Source organism: Cyprinodon variegatus, unplaced genomic scaffold (assembly GCF_000732505.1).
Source record: "Cyprinodon variegatus isolate N-32 unplaced genomic scaffold, C_variegatus-1.0 Scaffold182, whole genome shotgun sequence".
Lineage (NCBI taxonomy): Eukaryota > Metazoa > Chordata > Actinopteri > Cyprinodontiformes > Cyprinodontidae > Cyprinodon > Cyprinodon variegatus.
In genome coordinates, this window is record NW_015150635.1 from 216595 (window position 1) to 235732 (window position 19138).

The 19138-nt window shown below is 38.3% G+C and overlaps 1 protein-coding gene across 2 annotated transcripts in view; it reads right to left on the minus strand.

Annotated features, from left to right (window-relative positions):
* rora (RAR-related orphan receptor A) overlaps positions 1-19138 on the minus strand; it is a 264712-nt gene that overhangs the window by 49347 nt on the left and 196227 nt on the right. Inside the window, exon 1 of one of the 2 annotated variants that reach the window (XM_015378945.1) lies at positions 14159-14289. The exons of the other annotated variant lie outside the window; for it this stretch is intronic. Coding sequence (XP_015234431.1) covers positions 14159-14189 — 31 coding nt within the window. The 5' untranslated portion in view covers positions 14190-14289. Of the gene's footprint in view, positions 1-14158; positions 14290-19138 lie in introns of those variants that run through there. 2 annotated transcript variants of the gene reach the window in all.

The following is a 19138-nucleotide window of genomic DNA, read 5'->3' on the forward strand; positions in this document are numbered from 1 at the left end:
TTTAAAATGTCAGAAATAGCGCTGAGTTCATGCTAACAGTATCAAAAATCAATTCTGATACTTCAAACTTTTACTTTGCCCAAAGTTACAGCTTAAACATCCTCCAATGCACGCACATGAACCAGATTTTATGTATCATTTGTCTTGTGAGCTGAATATATCATATCAACCCCACTCCAACTAAAACATCTTAATTTTTTTGTTCCTAAAAAATGGCTAGAATAGCTGCTAAGAGTCCATCATGTAAGACAACATTGTGTTATTAACAAATCCAAAGTGGGAATCCATCATTGGCAGCGAGAGCTGGAGCAGCGGGAGCAGAAGCCCGACTGTTTTTCTGTCACGGCCCCAGCTGCTTGCACACACACTCCTTGCACACTGCCATCTTTCACTCTGCCAGACACTTGCCTTCTCACCCACTGCGCCCACCAGGCCTGGGCAGCACGTGCTGCGGCATAAACATTTAATCCCTGCAGAAGTCCTTCGTATCTGAAGTGGGCCCATCATTAAAGATCTGTTTAGACTTTAGTGCCCATAATACCAGCTATTTTACAAGGTTTACGCACAATAAAGTGCTTCAGAATGCCAAAAAATGCTACACCTGAAGTTAGCTATGACAAATTAAATAATTATATACCTTATCATTAAGGGTGTGGGAAAAAATCGTTTTGGAGACGTTGTGATTTTCGGCTGCCCGATATAATATTGATTTTTCAGTTCCTAGTATCAATTTTAAAAACTAAATATTTTACCTAAAAAAATGAGGGAAAATGGGCTACCTCTGAACCACCGCTGTGAGGCACATCACCACTGAGTAGTTGTGACAGTCACAGAATACGTGGACTGACTACAACCTCAAACAACATGGATATGAAAATTATTAAATGATCAGCATCTTCTGATGAACATATACACTGCATAGAATTGAAATTTAATTAGGTAATTTTTGCTTAAAATATATTTTTTTTCTTGAATTGAGCAGGTAAGGGAGACACTTTGCCAATAGAACAAGATAATTTATATTTAAAACAAGAAAAAACAATTACAGTGTCTTATTTTAAGTGCATAATATCTAATTATCTTACTTTAGGAGTAAATGTAGTCATTCCATTGGCAAATCGTCTTATTTACCTACTGAAATGAAGGGTAAATGCACTTAATTTTAGACATTTTTTACTAATTTCTAGGTGTTTTTGCAGTGTACAACACTTGCTTTTTTATCTTTACATGTAATTGAGATAGTTGTGAAAAAAAATCGTAATACATAGTGATATTGCAATCTTGATAATATTGTATCGTGAACCGAGAATTGTGACAGGTGTCGTGTCGCAACACCCATGCCAATACTAACCCCTACTTATCACGCAAAATAACTAAATATGGTTGAGGGTGGCAATTGCGTTCCTGCATCATTGGCAGAAGCCTTGGGCCATTTGTGTGAAGTTCGTGTTTTGCCCACATCTGCAGGAATGAGCTGTAGTACTAAAAAACAAAACAAAAAAACAGACTTAAATGTTAAAAAAAATACACCAATTGTGAGCCTGGGAGTTTTTATGTACTTATGTAATCCTAAATTCATGCTGTAGGTGCAAACACACCTTAATTGGCAATTGTATGAGAATGTGAACTTAACAGTATGAGACGTTCTCTCAACAAAGAATCCCACCTTCAACATCTTAGCCTGGAGGCGGGTTTAGTGCTAACCTGCAGATGCTGTCTTTGAAGTTGAGCGATGGACGTACTGGGACAGATGGAGATGTTGGATGCTTTCAGGAAATTATTAATGGCAAGCTATGATCCCAAATGACCTTCAGCATATAGTCTCTCAGCACTGGAGAACACAGGCCCTAAACATTCCTACAGTATTTGGACAATACACCTAGTTTGATGAAGAAAACACCATCTTATCCAGCTATGCTTGTGTGGGGGATGGGGAGGGGTGACTCTTTGTCTAGTTTTTTTTTTTTCTTTAATGAGAAAGCAATGCTCAAGCCTCCAATCACATTAACAACAATCAAATGTTTCAGAAATAGATCTAGGATTTAGGCAGAAAACAGACTAATTCCTTAAAGCCCAATTTGTTTCTCCCACAATAGCAACGCATACAGGAATTAATCTGCAGAAAGCCATTGCTGTAGTTTTAAAAATAAACCCTTGATCACTTGGAATTGTGCGGTTGCTCATGGGATATGCCATTGTGACATCATTTTTATCTTGTGAACAGAAATTGGTAATAGAAATGTTATATCTGTTGTGCATGGATAATATTTTCAATATGAGGAGAACATTTGACATTGCCACGGATGGGAATTGAGCTGCTGAATTAAACCAACTCTAAATCTCTCAGACTTCAGTGAAAGGGAGGGAAAAACCAGAAAAACCATATTTGTGCTTACAGAAAACCGGTGAGGCTATGAAACATATTTGGATGGACTTATTTGTGATCTCTAAATACCTATTTCTGGTTTTTGCTCGTTGTCTTTACCTAGAGTTGTGAAAGTCTCTTTAAGGTGGTAAACCACACTAAGTAAAAAAAAAACTTTAAACTGCTCAACATCTGTTGGACATGTTTAAGATTTTTTTTTTAAGGCTGGTTTTCTTTTCAAAAGAGGAGATAATTTTTCTTTTCTTTTTTAGCTCTAAATTCAAATCAAAGTATACTTATTAGTATTTGAAAAGCTTGATTTGCTTATTTGATAATGCCTATACATCTTTTAACATTTCTGCTTTCTATATATAAGCATTTTTTTAGAGTGCTTTTCATTTTCCTGGCTGATTTTCATGTTGCTTAGATGGAAAGCACTGATGTCTTTGTTTCAAGCCAACTAAGTTTTAGGAATAGAATAGAAAATCCTTTATTGTCCCACAATGGGGACACTGTTTTTGTTCTGCCTACATTTGAATATTGAAAAAATAAATAAAATCACTTATAAATGTATCAAACTACAGTCATCCAATGTAATTTTTAAATAAAAAACCCAAATCTTCTATGGAATAAAGAAAAAAAAAAACTAATTATTAGCTCTTTCTGATGGATTCACCAAGGATACTCAGGACTATTGAAGGACATTTAGCAAGGCCAGTAAGGTAGTGTATATCAACCATTTTCTGTACTAAATCAAATTTCAAGAAATAGTCATGTGGGTAGCAGCTAAAAGAGTGAAACCAAATCATTACTAATTTGTTTCATGTATTGAATTTTTGCCTAAAGAAGGAATAACTATCTTTTGGCAAAACTAAAAAGCCTATGATATGTGTACAGTGTAATGCAGGACCCTTGGGTCCCCCCACCCTCTAAACTAGCATATTAAAGTTTCTTCAGAGAGTTGAAATAACAAAATATTAAAAAGGTTTTCTTCTTTACAATTTAAAATAAGCTTTTGTGTGATAAAAAAAACGGTATACTTAATGATTCAATTAAAAGCAAACAGTTTTGTAGAAGGCTAAAAACAGTCTACATGAACAGTTATACATGTTACAATATGGTGCGTGAATGGGGATAAATTTAGATAATTTATGGGAGTTTTAGCTGAAAGTGTAAATTCAATCCCATTACTTATGACAAAATAAACCTCAAAATAAATAATAAACCTCAAATTTAGAATATGCTATAATCCAATGAAAATGAAAAATATTACACCTGTGCAAGTGTAATCTGGACACAGCCAATTTAAATAGAACTGTGTACTTCAAATATGATTAAGAAAATGATATCCTGCAACATTTGTAGTGCAAGGTCTGCAAGCCCAACTTTCCAGAGAATACATACTGTGGTGGTGCTCTCATAAGACTAGGCATGTCTTCAAAGCACTACATCTAAGGGATGAATTGATCAGACACTATTTCTCACACTTGGTATGAGCAGAAACGAATAAATTATTCGAACAGTCTATACAGCTAGATGCCCTGGCCTCCGATTAATTACCGCAGGGCTTACTAATGAGAAGTTGTAAATGAATACAATGTTAATCTGGTGTTTACTTAAGTTTGCTAAGGCTAAAGAGGGAAAACAAAACTAAATCTCTCATGTATAAATTATAATAATCTAACATCAAGGGAAAGAAAAAAAATTCTGATAAGATCAAAGCACCAGTGCCCAATGTAATCATGTGTCAAAAGATCAAAACAACTTTTTTACAAACTCGAGAGGATAGGTATACGAAGCATGTTGTAGTTAATATGGGGGGCTTCATGTATTGTATCAAGGTTGAGTCTATTCCCTCTCTAACCTTCAGTTTATTTTCACACAGCAAATCAGAATCAATGAAAAAAGAATAAAAGATCTGAGGCATCTGGGGTGAAGAAGCAAAATAATATTTGGCGTAAAAAAAAAAAGACAAAATAAAATCTAAGCATCAGGATCAGTAAGTTTTGGTTTCAATAATATGAGCAGTGGCAATACCAATTTAAGTGAACACACCCTTCTATCACCCTCTTGTGAAGGAGAACCACCACCCAGGTATGCCAGTCCAGGAGCACGATCCTTGAACACCACGGGATGTTGAACAGGCTTGTCAACCAGGACATGCTAACAACATCCAGAGACCTGAGCTACTCAAGGCTGATTTCATCCACACCCAAAGTCCAATCACCTTAGAGCCACCCTCTTTGACTTCACCCTGAGTGATGAACACGGCTGACCCCCAAACATCCAGTCTTTGCTTCCACCAGGGAAGGTGTGACAGCCGGGTTAAAGAGATCCTCAAAGTATTTCTTCCACTGTCTGACAATGTCCTCAGTCAAGGTCAGCAGTTTCCCACTCCCCCTGTGAACCTTGTTAGTGAAGCACTGCTTTGCCCTCTGGAGGCGGCGGACAATTTGCCAGAATCACTTTGAGGTTGACCGATAATCTTTTTTCCACTGTCTCTCTGAACTCCTCCCAGACCCAAGTTTATCAATTTGCAACCGTTCAAGCAGTGGCATGCTTGACTTTAAGGTACCAATTTGCTGCCTCAGGAGCCACATAAGCCAACCATGCTTGATCCCTTACTCCTTAAGCCAGATGTTCAACTCCTGGATTTGGGGTACCTTTCAGGGTACTCATTATTGTACTCATTATTAATTTCATATCCTGCACAAATGTATTGGGCCCTGAAAATAAGCAGTAGTAAATTATTGTTTTTTTCTTTTTCAGCAGTTATTGTCATTACACCGTCACAAGAAAACAGCAACAAAATTAACTCTACATTCAAACCATCCCCTTTGGGAGCAGTGGGCTGCCATTGTGCAGGTCCTGGGGAGCAGTGTGGGGTTAAGGAGCTCTGCTCAGGGACTCAGAGTGGCAGTCTGTGGGACTGAGGCTTGAACTCAGAAGTTCAACCACTAGTCCACCACTACCCTGAACCAGCAGGACTATGACACATATTCAAAAGCTTTTTATGACCACTTTTTCTCAGAATTGCAATAAATATAGCTACATATTTTGATTAAGTTTTAAGTCTGCACGGTACATACCTTATTTTAAGATATACTGTAACAATCAATTGAAACAAAAAGGAATCAGTTTCTTCTTAAAAACACATTTAATGGTATCAATAAAGCTAACCTGTTTAAATATATTTACAATTACATAAAAAAAGCCATCAAAATAAAATAAGAACTCACTACATCCATTCATTTGTCAGGCAGATGGGGGGTGTCGTAACTATTTTAGTGGTCTGTGAGTGTAAGGCAGGGTATAACCTGGACAGGTGGCAGTTCATCACAGAGAGATACAACCACACTCTCATACAGCGGCAGTTTGGAGATGCCAATACACCTAAAAGTTGTGTTTTTGGACTTTCTGAACCCAGAGTGCCGGGAGAGAACCCAGGCATGCACAGGGAGAACATGCCAACTCCATGCACAGATACCTCAGGCCAAGAAGCAATGCAGCACTGTTACAGAGCACTGTGTAGCCCATTAAACTACACAATTCAGATATTAACTGTATTTTTAGATGGATGAAAAGATATTTAACCATTTAAATGCAATAAATAGTAAAGCTGCAGGTGACACGTTATAATACTGGCATTATATTTGGGCTGCTTGCTACAAATTTTGATGTATTTTCTATTGTAGAGGCTACACTTGGGCAGAATTATCATCTGACACACCCTAGTCAGACATTAAAGGATTTTAAACATCTATTAAATTGGAGAGGAAAGGACCGCCTTTCTCTTCTCTTTAACTATCTACCAAAAAAAAAAAAACTACCGATGGCAGCAGCTGATTTGCAGCCAAGTGACAGATTCCCTGCAAGTAAAAAGGAGCATTCCTCCTGTCTTTCTGATAGAAAACTCTTCTTTTCTCTCAAAGAAACCAGTGAACTGTATGTAAACCCTAGGAAAAAAAGACATTAGAACACTTTAAAAAGAGCTTTTTATTTCTGTTTCCATAAGCCTTTTGTTGTATGTGTTGCATTCTTGGAGCAAAAAAAAAGAACAAAAAGAACAAAGGGTGTTTTTTTTTACATGAGTGATGAAAATTCTTGTTTTGGCTCAAATTAGGCTGCTATAAGAGACTGATTATAAGCAACTCCTGAGTCCTTGCTGACGGTGCTGTTGTTGATGTTGGACTAGGCTGAGCTGAGCATCCAGGTTGACAAGGACCTGTGCTCAGCACTAGGAAAGCTCTCATCCAGAAACAAGAAGCCCTGGGGAACAAAGACAACAATATGCCAGAAAGCCCACTTGAAAACAACAAAACAACCCAAAAAAAGAGCCTCTGAGAGAGAGTCAGTGGTGGGTGATTGCCAGCTGTACTCCAGATTGCCAGGTTTTCTGAAAGAGTCTTTCAGCAATTTCTGAGAGCTGTAGCACAATTTTCCTGCTACTTAATCAGTTCTGTTGGGGGAGATTGATCTTGATGCACAAAAACCAGAGCACAATAGGGAACAAACTCATAATCAGCAATCAGATATTCCACATTGCAAGAGGCGGGGAGCCCCATCTGAGATGGGTCAAGGATCTCTCCACGTGCAGTTAACCCCATTGCTCCAGCAGGGGAGGACACATTCTGCCATCTTGCCCACTAACTCTCTGTGTGTGCTGGCTTTAATACCCGACTCTCTAAATTACGATGCTCAACCCAACGCATAAATGCAGAGCTCATTGTTTATGCCAATGTAAATACAGTTTCACTTTCCCATCACACTTTTTGAGCTATAAATGGGTTTGTATTTCATTAAAGCAGCACATCCCTGAATAAACTATGTGCTGTGCCTTTAAACAAAGTTCATTGCCTTGCACATTCTTCTTTCCTTTCATCTTTGTAATTAGCACTGAAGCAGCAATTCTTTTATTTCAAATAAATGCATGTGCATAAAAATCAATCTTAGGCAGGCTGTTTCTCTGGCAAGGCTATTTTCCTTTGTTATCTACCATGATAAATTCCTTTTATGCATCCGAGTTGAGTTGAGGCCGACATTTTGCTGCAAAACATTGAGTGTGAGATTTTACTTGCTTTGTTATAATTCTGCCTAGTGGCAACGTCTAACTAGTGAGCAGTGAAAGTAAAGTTAAGAAGTTCATCACTCTGGAGTGCAAATTTTCCCATCATTTGTATCTTTTCAAGAGCACCCCCTAGTGCTCAGGAGGATTGGCACGCTTTTGTTTGTTCATTAGTGTCGACATCAGATCAGATGAGTGTAAATGATGGCATCCTAGCAGAAGAACCCCTAATGGCCTCTGCTGGGATATGTAATCAAACGCCCCACACACACACTTCGCTCCCTTTTGTAATCAAGCGGAAGAGCGCATGTTGCGACGACCTTTGTTACAGCGCTGCCTGTTCCCTCAACTCATCAAAATTCCAAGCACCCCTCATTTTTCATCCTTTCTCCTCCCGCCAGGATCCAGAGAAGCCGCAGCAGCTCGCGTCAGAGCAGAGGAGAGTGCATCAAAACGTGACCTCTGACCCTTTTTTCTTTCAGTACAGGTCTGGCATGTTTTGACCTACTAACTACAGGTAAGTCTGAATAAATCATCGAAAAGTAAATTGATGTAAGTTATTCATTTTATATAGGCAAACTAATACATAATTCACTTGCATTGCTGAGTGACATTTCGGTGGCAGACATTTCTGGGGGGTTGGGGGGGGTGGCTTAAAGCTAATCAGAACCTTGATTTCTGTTTCTCGGTAAGTTGAAATATTACATATGACTTAGAAGAAGGATTTTTTATATCGAAATGTGAAGGCCTGCATATTCATAAGACTCCTGAAGACAGTTATTAACAACCACAACAAGGAGGATAGGCCAGACAAGGTCATTAAGTTTCAGGCTGCTCAAAAATGGAGGCACGGCATAGAGGTAAGAAAAAGTGCACAAGCAGTAGGGAAAACTGAAGCCGTGATAAGATTGTAAGGCATTCATTCCAGATTTTGGGAGAGATGAAATTTAAAAAAGCTGGGACAGTCACTGGAGTCAAATTATCAAGAGTCAGGATGCTACAGTACAATGGACCCTACCTTCAACCCAACTGCTCAATAGGACATAACTGTGACAAGATCTTGTCAACAACTATTCCCCAAAGATTATTTTCAGACAATCCATATCACATTAACACCAGTGCTCCTCTCTTTTGACACTGCCATTGGGCCAACGCAGGTGGAGGATGAGTGCAATAACCCACAAATACAGAACAAGCTTGCTGGCGTCTCGTCTGCTGCCGGCATGCTTGCCTTGCAAAGAGATCTGATGATAACTGAGAGCGGCTTGGTGTTTCATGGAAAAGCAGGTCAACTGTAGAGCACTGTCAGACCTTGGGAGTAGACCGGTCATATAGACAAGAAGGAGGCGGAGGTGATAAAACTACCAGACAGAAGTTTGTCTCCAACCGTAAGATAATGAGCAGTTGACGTTAGAGGACTGAGAAGACAGCTCTAGGGAAAGAAGTGTTTCGTGTTTTCGGTGAACCTCTTCATCTTCCATATCTTTTGTTTCTTTTTCCTCTGGCTCTCTCTTAAAAGACAAAGTTGCCCCACTGCCCAACACCTAGCTCCTTCTCTGTTTCTCTGTCCTCAGTGTTTGAGTCAGACAAAACGCAAAATCAATATTGCTTTTTCTCCCCCATTTCCTCTTTGATGCAGCTTCAAAAAGCCAATGGACAGCCCTCCAGAGGCCCACAGAGGATAGAGGGAGCAGAAGGAAAAACACAGATGATAAGAAATATGCTTAGAATGAAAGTGCAGGGGGAAGAAAAAAAACTTCACCCTTCACTCTTTTTAAAACTGTTACTTCCAAACCACAAGTGGCAAAGTATATAAGGGCCAAGCTGAAAGAAGAAATGTTTTTTTGTTTTTTTTCACTGGCAGCGTTTATCTTCTCAACACAATGATCATACAGGTGGTGTTCACAAAAAAAGTACATTTCATCACCTTAAAATTGCACAAAATAAACCAAGAGAGTCTAAAGCAAACTGTGTCCAAAGAGGAACTTTAAAACACTACATCTGTATTCTCTGTGCATCTTCTACAGAGGAAGCTAAAAGCAGAAATTGAAAGAGAGGGAAGAGAAAAAAAAATCAAAGTAAAAATGGACAGTGGTGTATGATTATCTAACCAGTGCTGAAAGACGAAGTATTCTATCAGCAGTTAAATGCTTCATGACAGGGAGACACTTCAAAGGATCTATGAGTGACTCCTGAAATACTGATTGAAAGTAAAGTAGAAAATTACCCCTAAGTTAGAGGCATTTTACTAAGCACAGCTAGGTGTTTTACCTGACTGGAGAGCCACATTGAGAACCCAGAGTGAACTTGAAATGAATGTTTCAGAACGAAGAAAAATCCACTCATGGAAGCTGACAGCTGCTTCTAACCACTTTATGTCTCTCATGCCCCGCTGCTCGAATGGCCACAGAGCAGGGGGAGTCGTTTAACCTCGTCTTTGATGGGACAAATCTGTCAAAATCTCAGGGTATAACTGACAGTACAATATGAGATACAGGGCTGACTCCCAGGTAAAGGTTTATCAGGTTTGAGGTCTTCTCAGATAAAGAGGAAACTATATTTTGTCAAAGCAGAGAGCAGAGAAATTGGCTAAATAATCCAATAGCAGTCCACACAGCAATCACATACAATCTATCAATCTTTAATAATTGGTTAGGGGTATAAAGTTAATTGAAGATTTAGTATTAAGTTGTTTTTTTTTTTTAGAAAAACAAAACAAAACACATTCCTCTGCAGTTCAGGAAAATTCTTACAAAAAAAAAAGATTTTCCAGGCATCCGGCTTCTTTTCCTTTAACATTATTGGGGAGGGAAATTAATTAATATATCTAAATTTTACATGGCATTAAAAACAAAATCAATAAAAATACCACCATTTTGTTGTGGCCAACCTATCAGGGTAATTTCCTGATGTGACACACACTCCTGTTAACTTCGCCAGCTGATTAAAAAATGCAGCAAATCAGTAAAAAGAAAATAAATTAATAGAATGAGATTCAGAATGAAATATAAATAATAAAACATTTACAAAAAGTAATTAAAAATAAAAGGAGTAAAGATAAAGTATAACAGAAAACAAGAAAAAATACATTAAGGTATTAGGAAAAAAAAATGTAACCATTAAAACAGGTGGAACTGAGTAATAAAATATCCATTATCTTTAGCAAAAAAGTTTTGGGGATAGAAATTATTTCCGATTGTTAACATTTTCTGGTTTAAAGTCATTTGTTAAGACCATGGAAAAAATCAGACTTTTCCCAAACTGCTCTATGTTTTGTATAGAGTAAACTAGTGCTCCTTCTGCCCCTGCCTAATACTGTGCACTGATAGTCAGTATTTGCCATTTCAAGACACTTATTAAATATTCTAGACTTCATAAAGAATGCCAAAAATGTAGTCAAAAGACAACAAATCATATCAGTTTTCTGATATTACGATTTATCATCAGGCTTCTCTGCTCTCCGGAGTGCACCTCGCCCTCTTTCCAACTTCCATGCTGCCAAATCAAAAATCCATGCTCTCAATGGGCAGCCAATATCTCATTAACCAGCCCCTCTCCACACAGTTAGGCAGCCAGGATGTTTGTCTCAGTTGAACACAGCACAGACAGGCACATCCCACACTCCTTAATAACCTGTGGGGACAGCGTTTCACTTCCTCAGCCAGATAAAAGGCAGGAAAGATGGCCAAACCACAACTTTTTCATTTCTTAGTGCAGTGCCGGATTTCTTTTCTTTCATTACCTGCATTGATTTTAGCTTCATACTTTCATTATCACTCTAATGACTAAATCAATGCATATAAACTGAAACAGCATTTATTAAATGTGTATTTTTGGAGCATATTCTATGAAAAATGTTTAGGTCCGGTGTCCTGCCATTAAATACATGAATTTGACAGCAGGGAGTGTAAAAAAAATCCTTAATAAATCAAACATTATTTATAAATTCTTGTAGATAATGCATCTCAAATTAATCAGACATTTTTTTCCCTCATGGCACTTCAAGTCCACAGTCCCAAACAGAATAATAGCCAATCTTGTTAACCTCTCCTTTAATGTGCGAGAGCCTGCAGCATGAGGTAGTGCAGCACTTCAATGGACTGCTGATGGAAAGAGACAACAAGTGCCAAATCTACAACAAATATTTACAGCCTTGTTAATGTAGCCTTAAAGCACCTATCACAAGACATTTGCCTTTATCTTTCTCTAAGGCCTGAGCAAATTTCTCACAGCTTAGCACAAAGTCGATCTCAATAACATATCTGTGTGCGGTCCACATGCACTGCAGAGGTGCCCTCCCCCCCCTCTTTTTTCCAAGGGTTAATTATATGTACTCTGGACAAGAAGCACTTTTTACCTTTTCTAGCAGCACATCAAACAACTTTCTTTAATGATGTAATTGGAATTTTCATCTTAATTGTGCTGAGTAGGATGGCTAATTTGCATGGGGTAATGAGAGGGATGTTTCCATTACAGGTAATTAGGTACTTTAGTAGCAGTGATGTGGTAGAGAGGCTGAACTAAGAGGAAGAGCTGGGTAGACAGGGAGAGACAAAGCAACCGACACTTTGAGGCAGATATAATATGTTTGTATTATTTTGAAGTTAAGAGGATAGAATTCTCAAAAAGACACAAAAAGGGGCTCAAGCATCAGTGAAAGGGTGATGAGTTTTACATAATTAGCAAGTTTGTGCAAAGCCAGAAAGTCACAGAGCAGTTCATCCAATTCTCTGACCATTTTCTGGAAGAAATTGCCACTGCCATTTGAATTAGCATCCAATTATGCTGCTTGTTCACATTTTAATTTCATCCCTCACAATGTCACAGTGTGCTGCCGTGACACCAGCAACCTCTGGCAGACTGGAGCAAAACAATCTGGGAAAGACGGAGCTGAACGAGAACAGAAACCGTGACACCAGCAACCTCTGGCAGACTGGAGCAAAACAATCTGGGAAAGACGGAGCTGAACGAGAACAGAAAAAAGACATTAACTGATGCCAATGCTGCTGTAAGATAATATTGGGGGAAAAATGCATTAATGTAAATATGGTTTGGTAAAAGTAAAACAATATTTTCACGAAAATCAGTAAGAATAAATAGAAAAGTTAATTATAGCATACTTCAATTCTGTGCTTTTTGAGAAATTAATTTACATTCCACAAAATCTACTCTCTTAATTAAATAACACATCAATTCAGAGTATGTCCAAAAATGTATATACGGTCAAAATGTCTTTTGCACGTGCGTCCCTTCCCAATTATGGTCAGCCTCAACAAATCTGAGCGTGCGTCTTTATTCCTTAACACATTCTTCCACACTGTTTTCATATAAAGAATAAAACACCAAGTTACCAGTCAAACACACCCTGATAGCTCCAGAGATGTCTAGCAATTTGTTCAAAATGTATAATTAGATTTACCTAATTAAAATGGGACAGTGGAAAATTAATAAAGAAGGTTAGAACCGTACATGCTATTAAACCGATGGGATAGTCACCATACAGAGTCTCAGGCTGGTTAATGGAAAATTTAAGAAAAATTATTAAATGAACATTTCCAGAAAGAAAGCAACCCAACCAAAACACACAGTTAAAAAAAAGGAGAAAAGGAACCTAATTAGTTTGTTTTCTTTTTTTATATTTGATTATGTTCATTCAAAAGTTTTAAAATAAACATTTAGAATTACTTAGAAATCACAGGTAAGAAATATAAATAAGAAGTAAGAAGAGAGGAACCGATAATAACACATTATCACTATATCTTAACAATAATAACCCTTTCCCTCATTCTGCTAATGGAAGTCCGCACATATTAAGCATACTTGTGAGTGCGCGTTCACATCGTCCGGAGAAGTTCAGACGAGTGTGAGTGTGTGTGTGTCTGGGGGGTGGGGGGGATACATACATAAAAGGCATATTTATACACGAGCGCGTGGAGGAGAGAAGTGTGCAGCATTGACTGTCTGCTGTGCTGGGATGTGAGCGCACATGTGTCCCTGGATGATGGAGGGGAGGCTGGAGGAGCGCGGATTATGGGCAGAGTGGATCAACGTCCCAGCGACTGGGAGGACCCATCCTGGTGCTCACATGACCACACATCTAAAACCCGAGTATCCCCCCCACCCCGACCAATCCAACCATAAAAAAATAGGTCAGTGGAGCAAAGCACATGCACGCACAATGCGCGCCAGCATAAAGTAAAAGGAATCACAGTCCGCCATCCGCGCCGGTGCCCTTGCCCCCCGCCCCCTTCACGCATTGCCACGCTCTCATCTTGTCAGAAATATATATATATATATATATATATATATATATATATATATATATATATATATATATAGTGAAACTAAATGAGAAAATAAACATTTACAGATAGACTCGGACAGATAGAGACCGGCTGTGGTTTCCACACAGACGCACTAGAGGCAGCAGCACAAACTGTATATATTAAAAGTTAAACCGCAGTGCGAGAAATGCAAGGTAATGAAAAACGGATAATCCAAAAGTGCATCTACAAAAGAATAGAAATTATAAATGCATGCACAAAAGAAATGTGGAGTAAGTTAAACCCAGAGCGCACTGGGACTGTCTCCATCCTCATGCCCTGCAGACGCAGCGCGCAGAGTTGGGAGTCCACGAACAGTGGAGCCTGCGCTTCCCTACTTGTTACTCTGCAATTTAAAATGCATGCATATGTATTTTCATACTATCGTCATCTTTATTCACTTACCTTTCATAGCTGAAATCACAAAATACATCATTAAGCTTCGAGTCCATAAGAGAAGAAACTATCAGCAGCGCAAAGCCCTCCACTGCTGTCTCAGCAGCAGCTGGCCAGCAAGCACAGCTTCGTCTCTCAGCCTCCGAGCATGACCACACCACAATCCATGTGACTGTGACATCAGCGTGCATGTCTGCCTGCTTTCCCCACCCACCCGGTCTCTTGATTGGCACAGCGTGCAGCCAGTAGGGGCGCTGAGAGCCCAGGCAGGGGGAAGCTGGCCCTCTTCCCGCTGATTGCAGTCTTGTCTGCCCCAGCTTGCTAGACGCAGCACATCCAACCCATCCATGGCTCTCTGGCTTATCTATACAGAGCTAGGGGGAAGTCATAAAGTTTTTTTTTTTCCACAACTCTTCTTCTTTTTATGTATCAAAAAGACTAAAAGCTATGAAAGGAAAGGCAGATGAAGGAAGTGGAAGTGGGAACAATCAAAAAAATATGAAGGAAGTAGATAAGTAAAGGTGTGAGTTAGTTTTTTATCTCTCTTTTTTAAATGTATGGCTCAAAGATAGAAGTGTCTCCTCCCTGCAGCTGGATACAGTGATGCCAGATGTTTGCGAGCAGCGGTGGGCCCTTTGCAATGATAAAACGAGTGGAGCCTCAGCATCTTCCTCTGACCTCTCAGAGGACCCCCCTGCCCACCCCCCGCACCATCCTTGCTCTTCATTAAACACACACTTTTCCTGTCAGGTGAAGAAGCTGAGATTGTGACGGAACGGTTCGGATGATCCCCTCCGCCCTGCAGCGACTTACTCTCCGTCTCCTCTCCTCCTCCTTTGCCCCTCACTCTTGCCCCCTGCTTTCCATTCCAGTCTCGACCATACTCCACCCCCCCCTCACTCATATGATAATCTGCTCTGACTCCTTACCAGCTGCCTCTCTCTGATACAATATTCTGGTTTTAGTGCAATCCAGCCTTGGCCAATAACCATTTGGCATTTCATGAATAAGCTGGTGCTCATATCATCTTGTCTCAAGACAAACATCACACAGCTCGGGTTTCAGACACAGCAGTATTTCAAAAAGAAAGAAATAAACCAGAGGAAATATTTTCATTTTTTTTATGACAGTATAAATATTTGAGTTGTGGCAATCGGAATTTTGAAGATTCCTTTTAATGTTCTAAGCCGGTTTTTGATTTTTATTACAAACATTTCTGATATCAATCTTTACACTTAAGTAATTACTTTACCATATGCAAAAAAAAATTATCTACTGCATACTGTGTCAACCACATTATTGGCACTACGTGTAAAATGTTTAAACCATTCCATGTTTTATTGCAGAAGCATGCAAAAAAGCTCACTTTAATTTATGCTTACTCAGTGGGGGAAAAAGTAATGCTAAGAAATAACACTTAAAAAGATCATTTGAAGGAATTCTTGTTAGGATAGGATATTTTTTCACCCTGCACATTTGGGTCTCAGCTCACTGGCCATGTCAGAACATTGATTTTGTGTGCGTTCGACATTTTCTGTCTTGATTAGACCTAACATATAGAATGATTATTGTGATGAGAGACTCAGTCATGTCCTAATTTAAGCTCACTGGCGTGAATCAACACAATTTTTTTGTTTAAAATATGCTGGCATGTTAGATATTGCAAAATCATGAACTATAACAAGGTGTCTAGAGCATTTGGGAGACAAATCAGCTTCCAGATTCACCAATCCTCTGCCATACTTGACATTAAAGATTAGGTTTAATTATATTAATAATAATAATACATATTAAAAATAGCCTTTCAGGACAACCGAAGACACTGAACAAATTACAATCAACTATACACAATAGTAAACAATATAAGCTACATTAAAACAGCTGAGGCAGACAGTGCTGGTATGCAGTCTTGAACAGATGAGTTTTAAGCCTTGATTGAAATGGAAGTAAAGACTAAAAATGATGAAGATCAGATTATAGTGAATTCCGGAGCTTTTGCCCGCTCTGCTCCCCATGGTGACGATGCGGGCAGGGGGCTTAACAAGGTGGATGAAAAAAGGTGAATCTAAGGGTACGGGAGGGTAGCATCCGAAGGAGATCTGAGAGGTTAGGGTGAGCAAGATTATGGATGACCTTGAAGTTGTGTTTCCACATATTAACCATGTCTATCCAGCAAACTGGATCTAATTTGTCAGTTGGAAAGGTATTTAAACTTCATATTTTTTCTACAGCCCCTCTAAGTTTAATTGGCTACCCTGGGAAAGATGAGCCTTAAAATATTTTTTATTTATCATTTCAACAATTGAAAAAAAGAAAAGAAAAAATATGATTCAAATATATTTAATTAGGGTTTCCAATGTCAAGAAGATCATGTTTTTTGCATTAGTTGCAAAACCACCTACACCTATTTATTTTTATGCTTTACTATTTTTCAGTCGATCAGACTTTTCATCAGTAATCCATGTGTTTCTGTTTCCCTGGGATGTGACATAAAACCAAAGCCTGTATATTTTGACAATTCTGGAGCTAGGGAACACATTTAAGTACATCAAGTGTTGATCTCCATAAATTAGACATCAGCAGCGACAATAGCATACAGAAATGTTATATATATATATATATATATATATATATATATATATATATATATATAAATTAACACAATTTTGGCTCTTAAAGAGTGGAGGTGACTTTTTTCTTGCCATCCTGCACAGAAAAGAGGAAATTTAAAGGAGCAAACTGTTTGAGAAAAGGGGGCATTATCAGGTCTCCATAACACTCTAGTTGATATTTGAATGCCAATGGGTTATTTAAGAGACAAGACAGGAAAAAGCCTTTTTTTTCCTACCATCACAAATGTAGATGGGTCTGACAGACTCTACTCAGACTTTAATTGGATAGGTGCATATAAATAAAAAAAAGTAAAATAAAAAAGAACATCATCAATGTAAAGAACATAATTTAGCTACAGCAAAGATGGATGTACCCTGAAAATTACTGAGAAATGCTATTTCAAGTTGAAATGATCCATAAAATGTAAAAGAAAACCAACTTATGGTGAATCTGCTGTTGCACTTCTCATTAATTATTTATTACAAATATTTATATTTAATTAGGTGTCTTTTATTCTCTGGCTAATGATTAAATAAAGGGTACTTCTAACTACATATAAAATTTAAATGAGGACTCAGCAGCTTGCAGCATAAATCTTCCCATGACAATGTTTCATTAGGACCTGTATGATCCATTAGAGTCACTAAACACATTAGCTCAGGTTGTGTCAACGCTGTTCTCTTATGACAACATTACAGTAATGAAAAAAAAAAAAAACATCTTTTGAGACTGATAGAATCCAATTGGCTGTGTCAGGGATAAGGGATTTTGATGGACTGTAGGTAAACCATTTAAAAAACAAAGTGCTCGTGAGAGTCAGTGGCATTGTAGAGTGGTTCTCATCTCTCTGTAAGGTCTTAAAATCTCACCATATGAGTCAAGACCATGGCCCACGCAGTAGCATGTTTAACCGCTGCTGTCTGTGGTCATGTTTTGAAAACTGGCTGCTGTATCAGTCTTCTATGAAACCCTGCACGCCACTGCGGAGTGGTTAAACAGGAAGAAGCATACAAACAAACAGCAAGAGCAGCAGGGGTTGTCTATGCTGGCTAGTTAAAAACAACATTTGAGAGTAGAGATCACACTAATACTATCATCCAAATATATTTTCCACATATTTGATCTACTGCCTATTTTCTGATACAGGCATTTACTATTCACAGGGATTGTGTTTACTAAGGAAATGAAAGGAACCTTGAACTTGTTGCTAATTTAAAACATTTTCTTTGGATTACCCTAATTGTGGTTCTAAAAATATATATATATATATATATATATACTGTATATAGGAGCACCTCAATCAATTAAAATGTAACGACTTGTGACATTAATTTTAAGAAGGGAACATGTGAAGACAAACTGCTCCAAAACTTAGTGGGCTGCAAACTGCAAAAGCAAGATGACCTCTGAGTTCACCAAAGTCTTTAGAAAGATCAGCCGCAGCTGGATCATTGACCTTAGAATCTGTGAAAGAGGATACGGGTTACTTAAAAGGATTAAAAAATTAAAATGTAAACCTACTATAGAGATCCTATTAAGGATGCTTTTTTATTTGTGAATTGTGTCCGGTGGGATTTTAAAGCTATTAAAAAAAACAACAATCTTTCGACATCTGTGTTCATCACTTAGGATAAAAAACGACCCAACTTTTAAGCTCTCAAAAATACAAGGACAAGTTAATAAGAAGAAGCCATATCAATAAACATCCAGTGTATTTGGAGTGTAGAGTATAAATGTTACAAAGACCGTTTTCCCAAAGAACAAACGTTTCCTAGAAATTGCTTCACTTGCTGTTGATCACACCTTTTCTTGAGGGCTCGTCTTTACTGCTGACAATAAGCCAATATGCCGCTGATGCATGTTCACTGCTGAATTGACGAGCTCACAAAGTGGTGAATTGTGTCTTTAAGTAGTGGTGCAGTCATGTAGAGCCATCATACGCTTCATTTAAGCCACTACCATTTGAAAAAAAATCGGGTTTAAATGAAAAAAATGCCAAAATAGCGATATAAATACTCTGTTAATAGCAGAGTTCCAGTTTTCAGATTAACTAAATGTTGTCTCACATAATTCCTGTATGAATTCAATGAGATATATCTACTGTAAACAAATCACATGGAACTGAAGTTCAATTGAAAGGTGGTGTTGAACATCCATTGGTGCCCCTGGAGGAGAGGAGAAGATGAGACCTGATAATGGCCTCATTAGCAGTCTGTCAGTAGCCATTCCATGCACAGGCTCTCTGTGTAGCTGATCCACATTAACCCTTACTTCTCTGGACTCAAGACAGAAAATCTGTTGTCAGCAAACTCTGTAGCCTTTAAACCCCTGTTGTATAAACTCTTTTACACTTGCATATTTTCCCCACATTTTCTT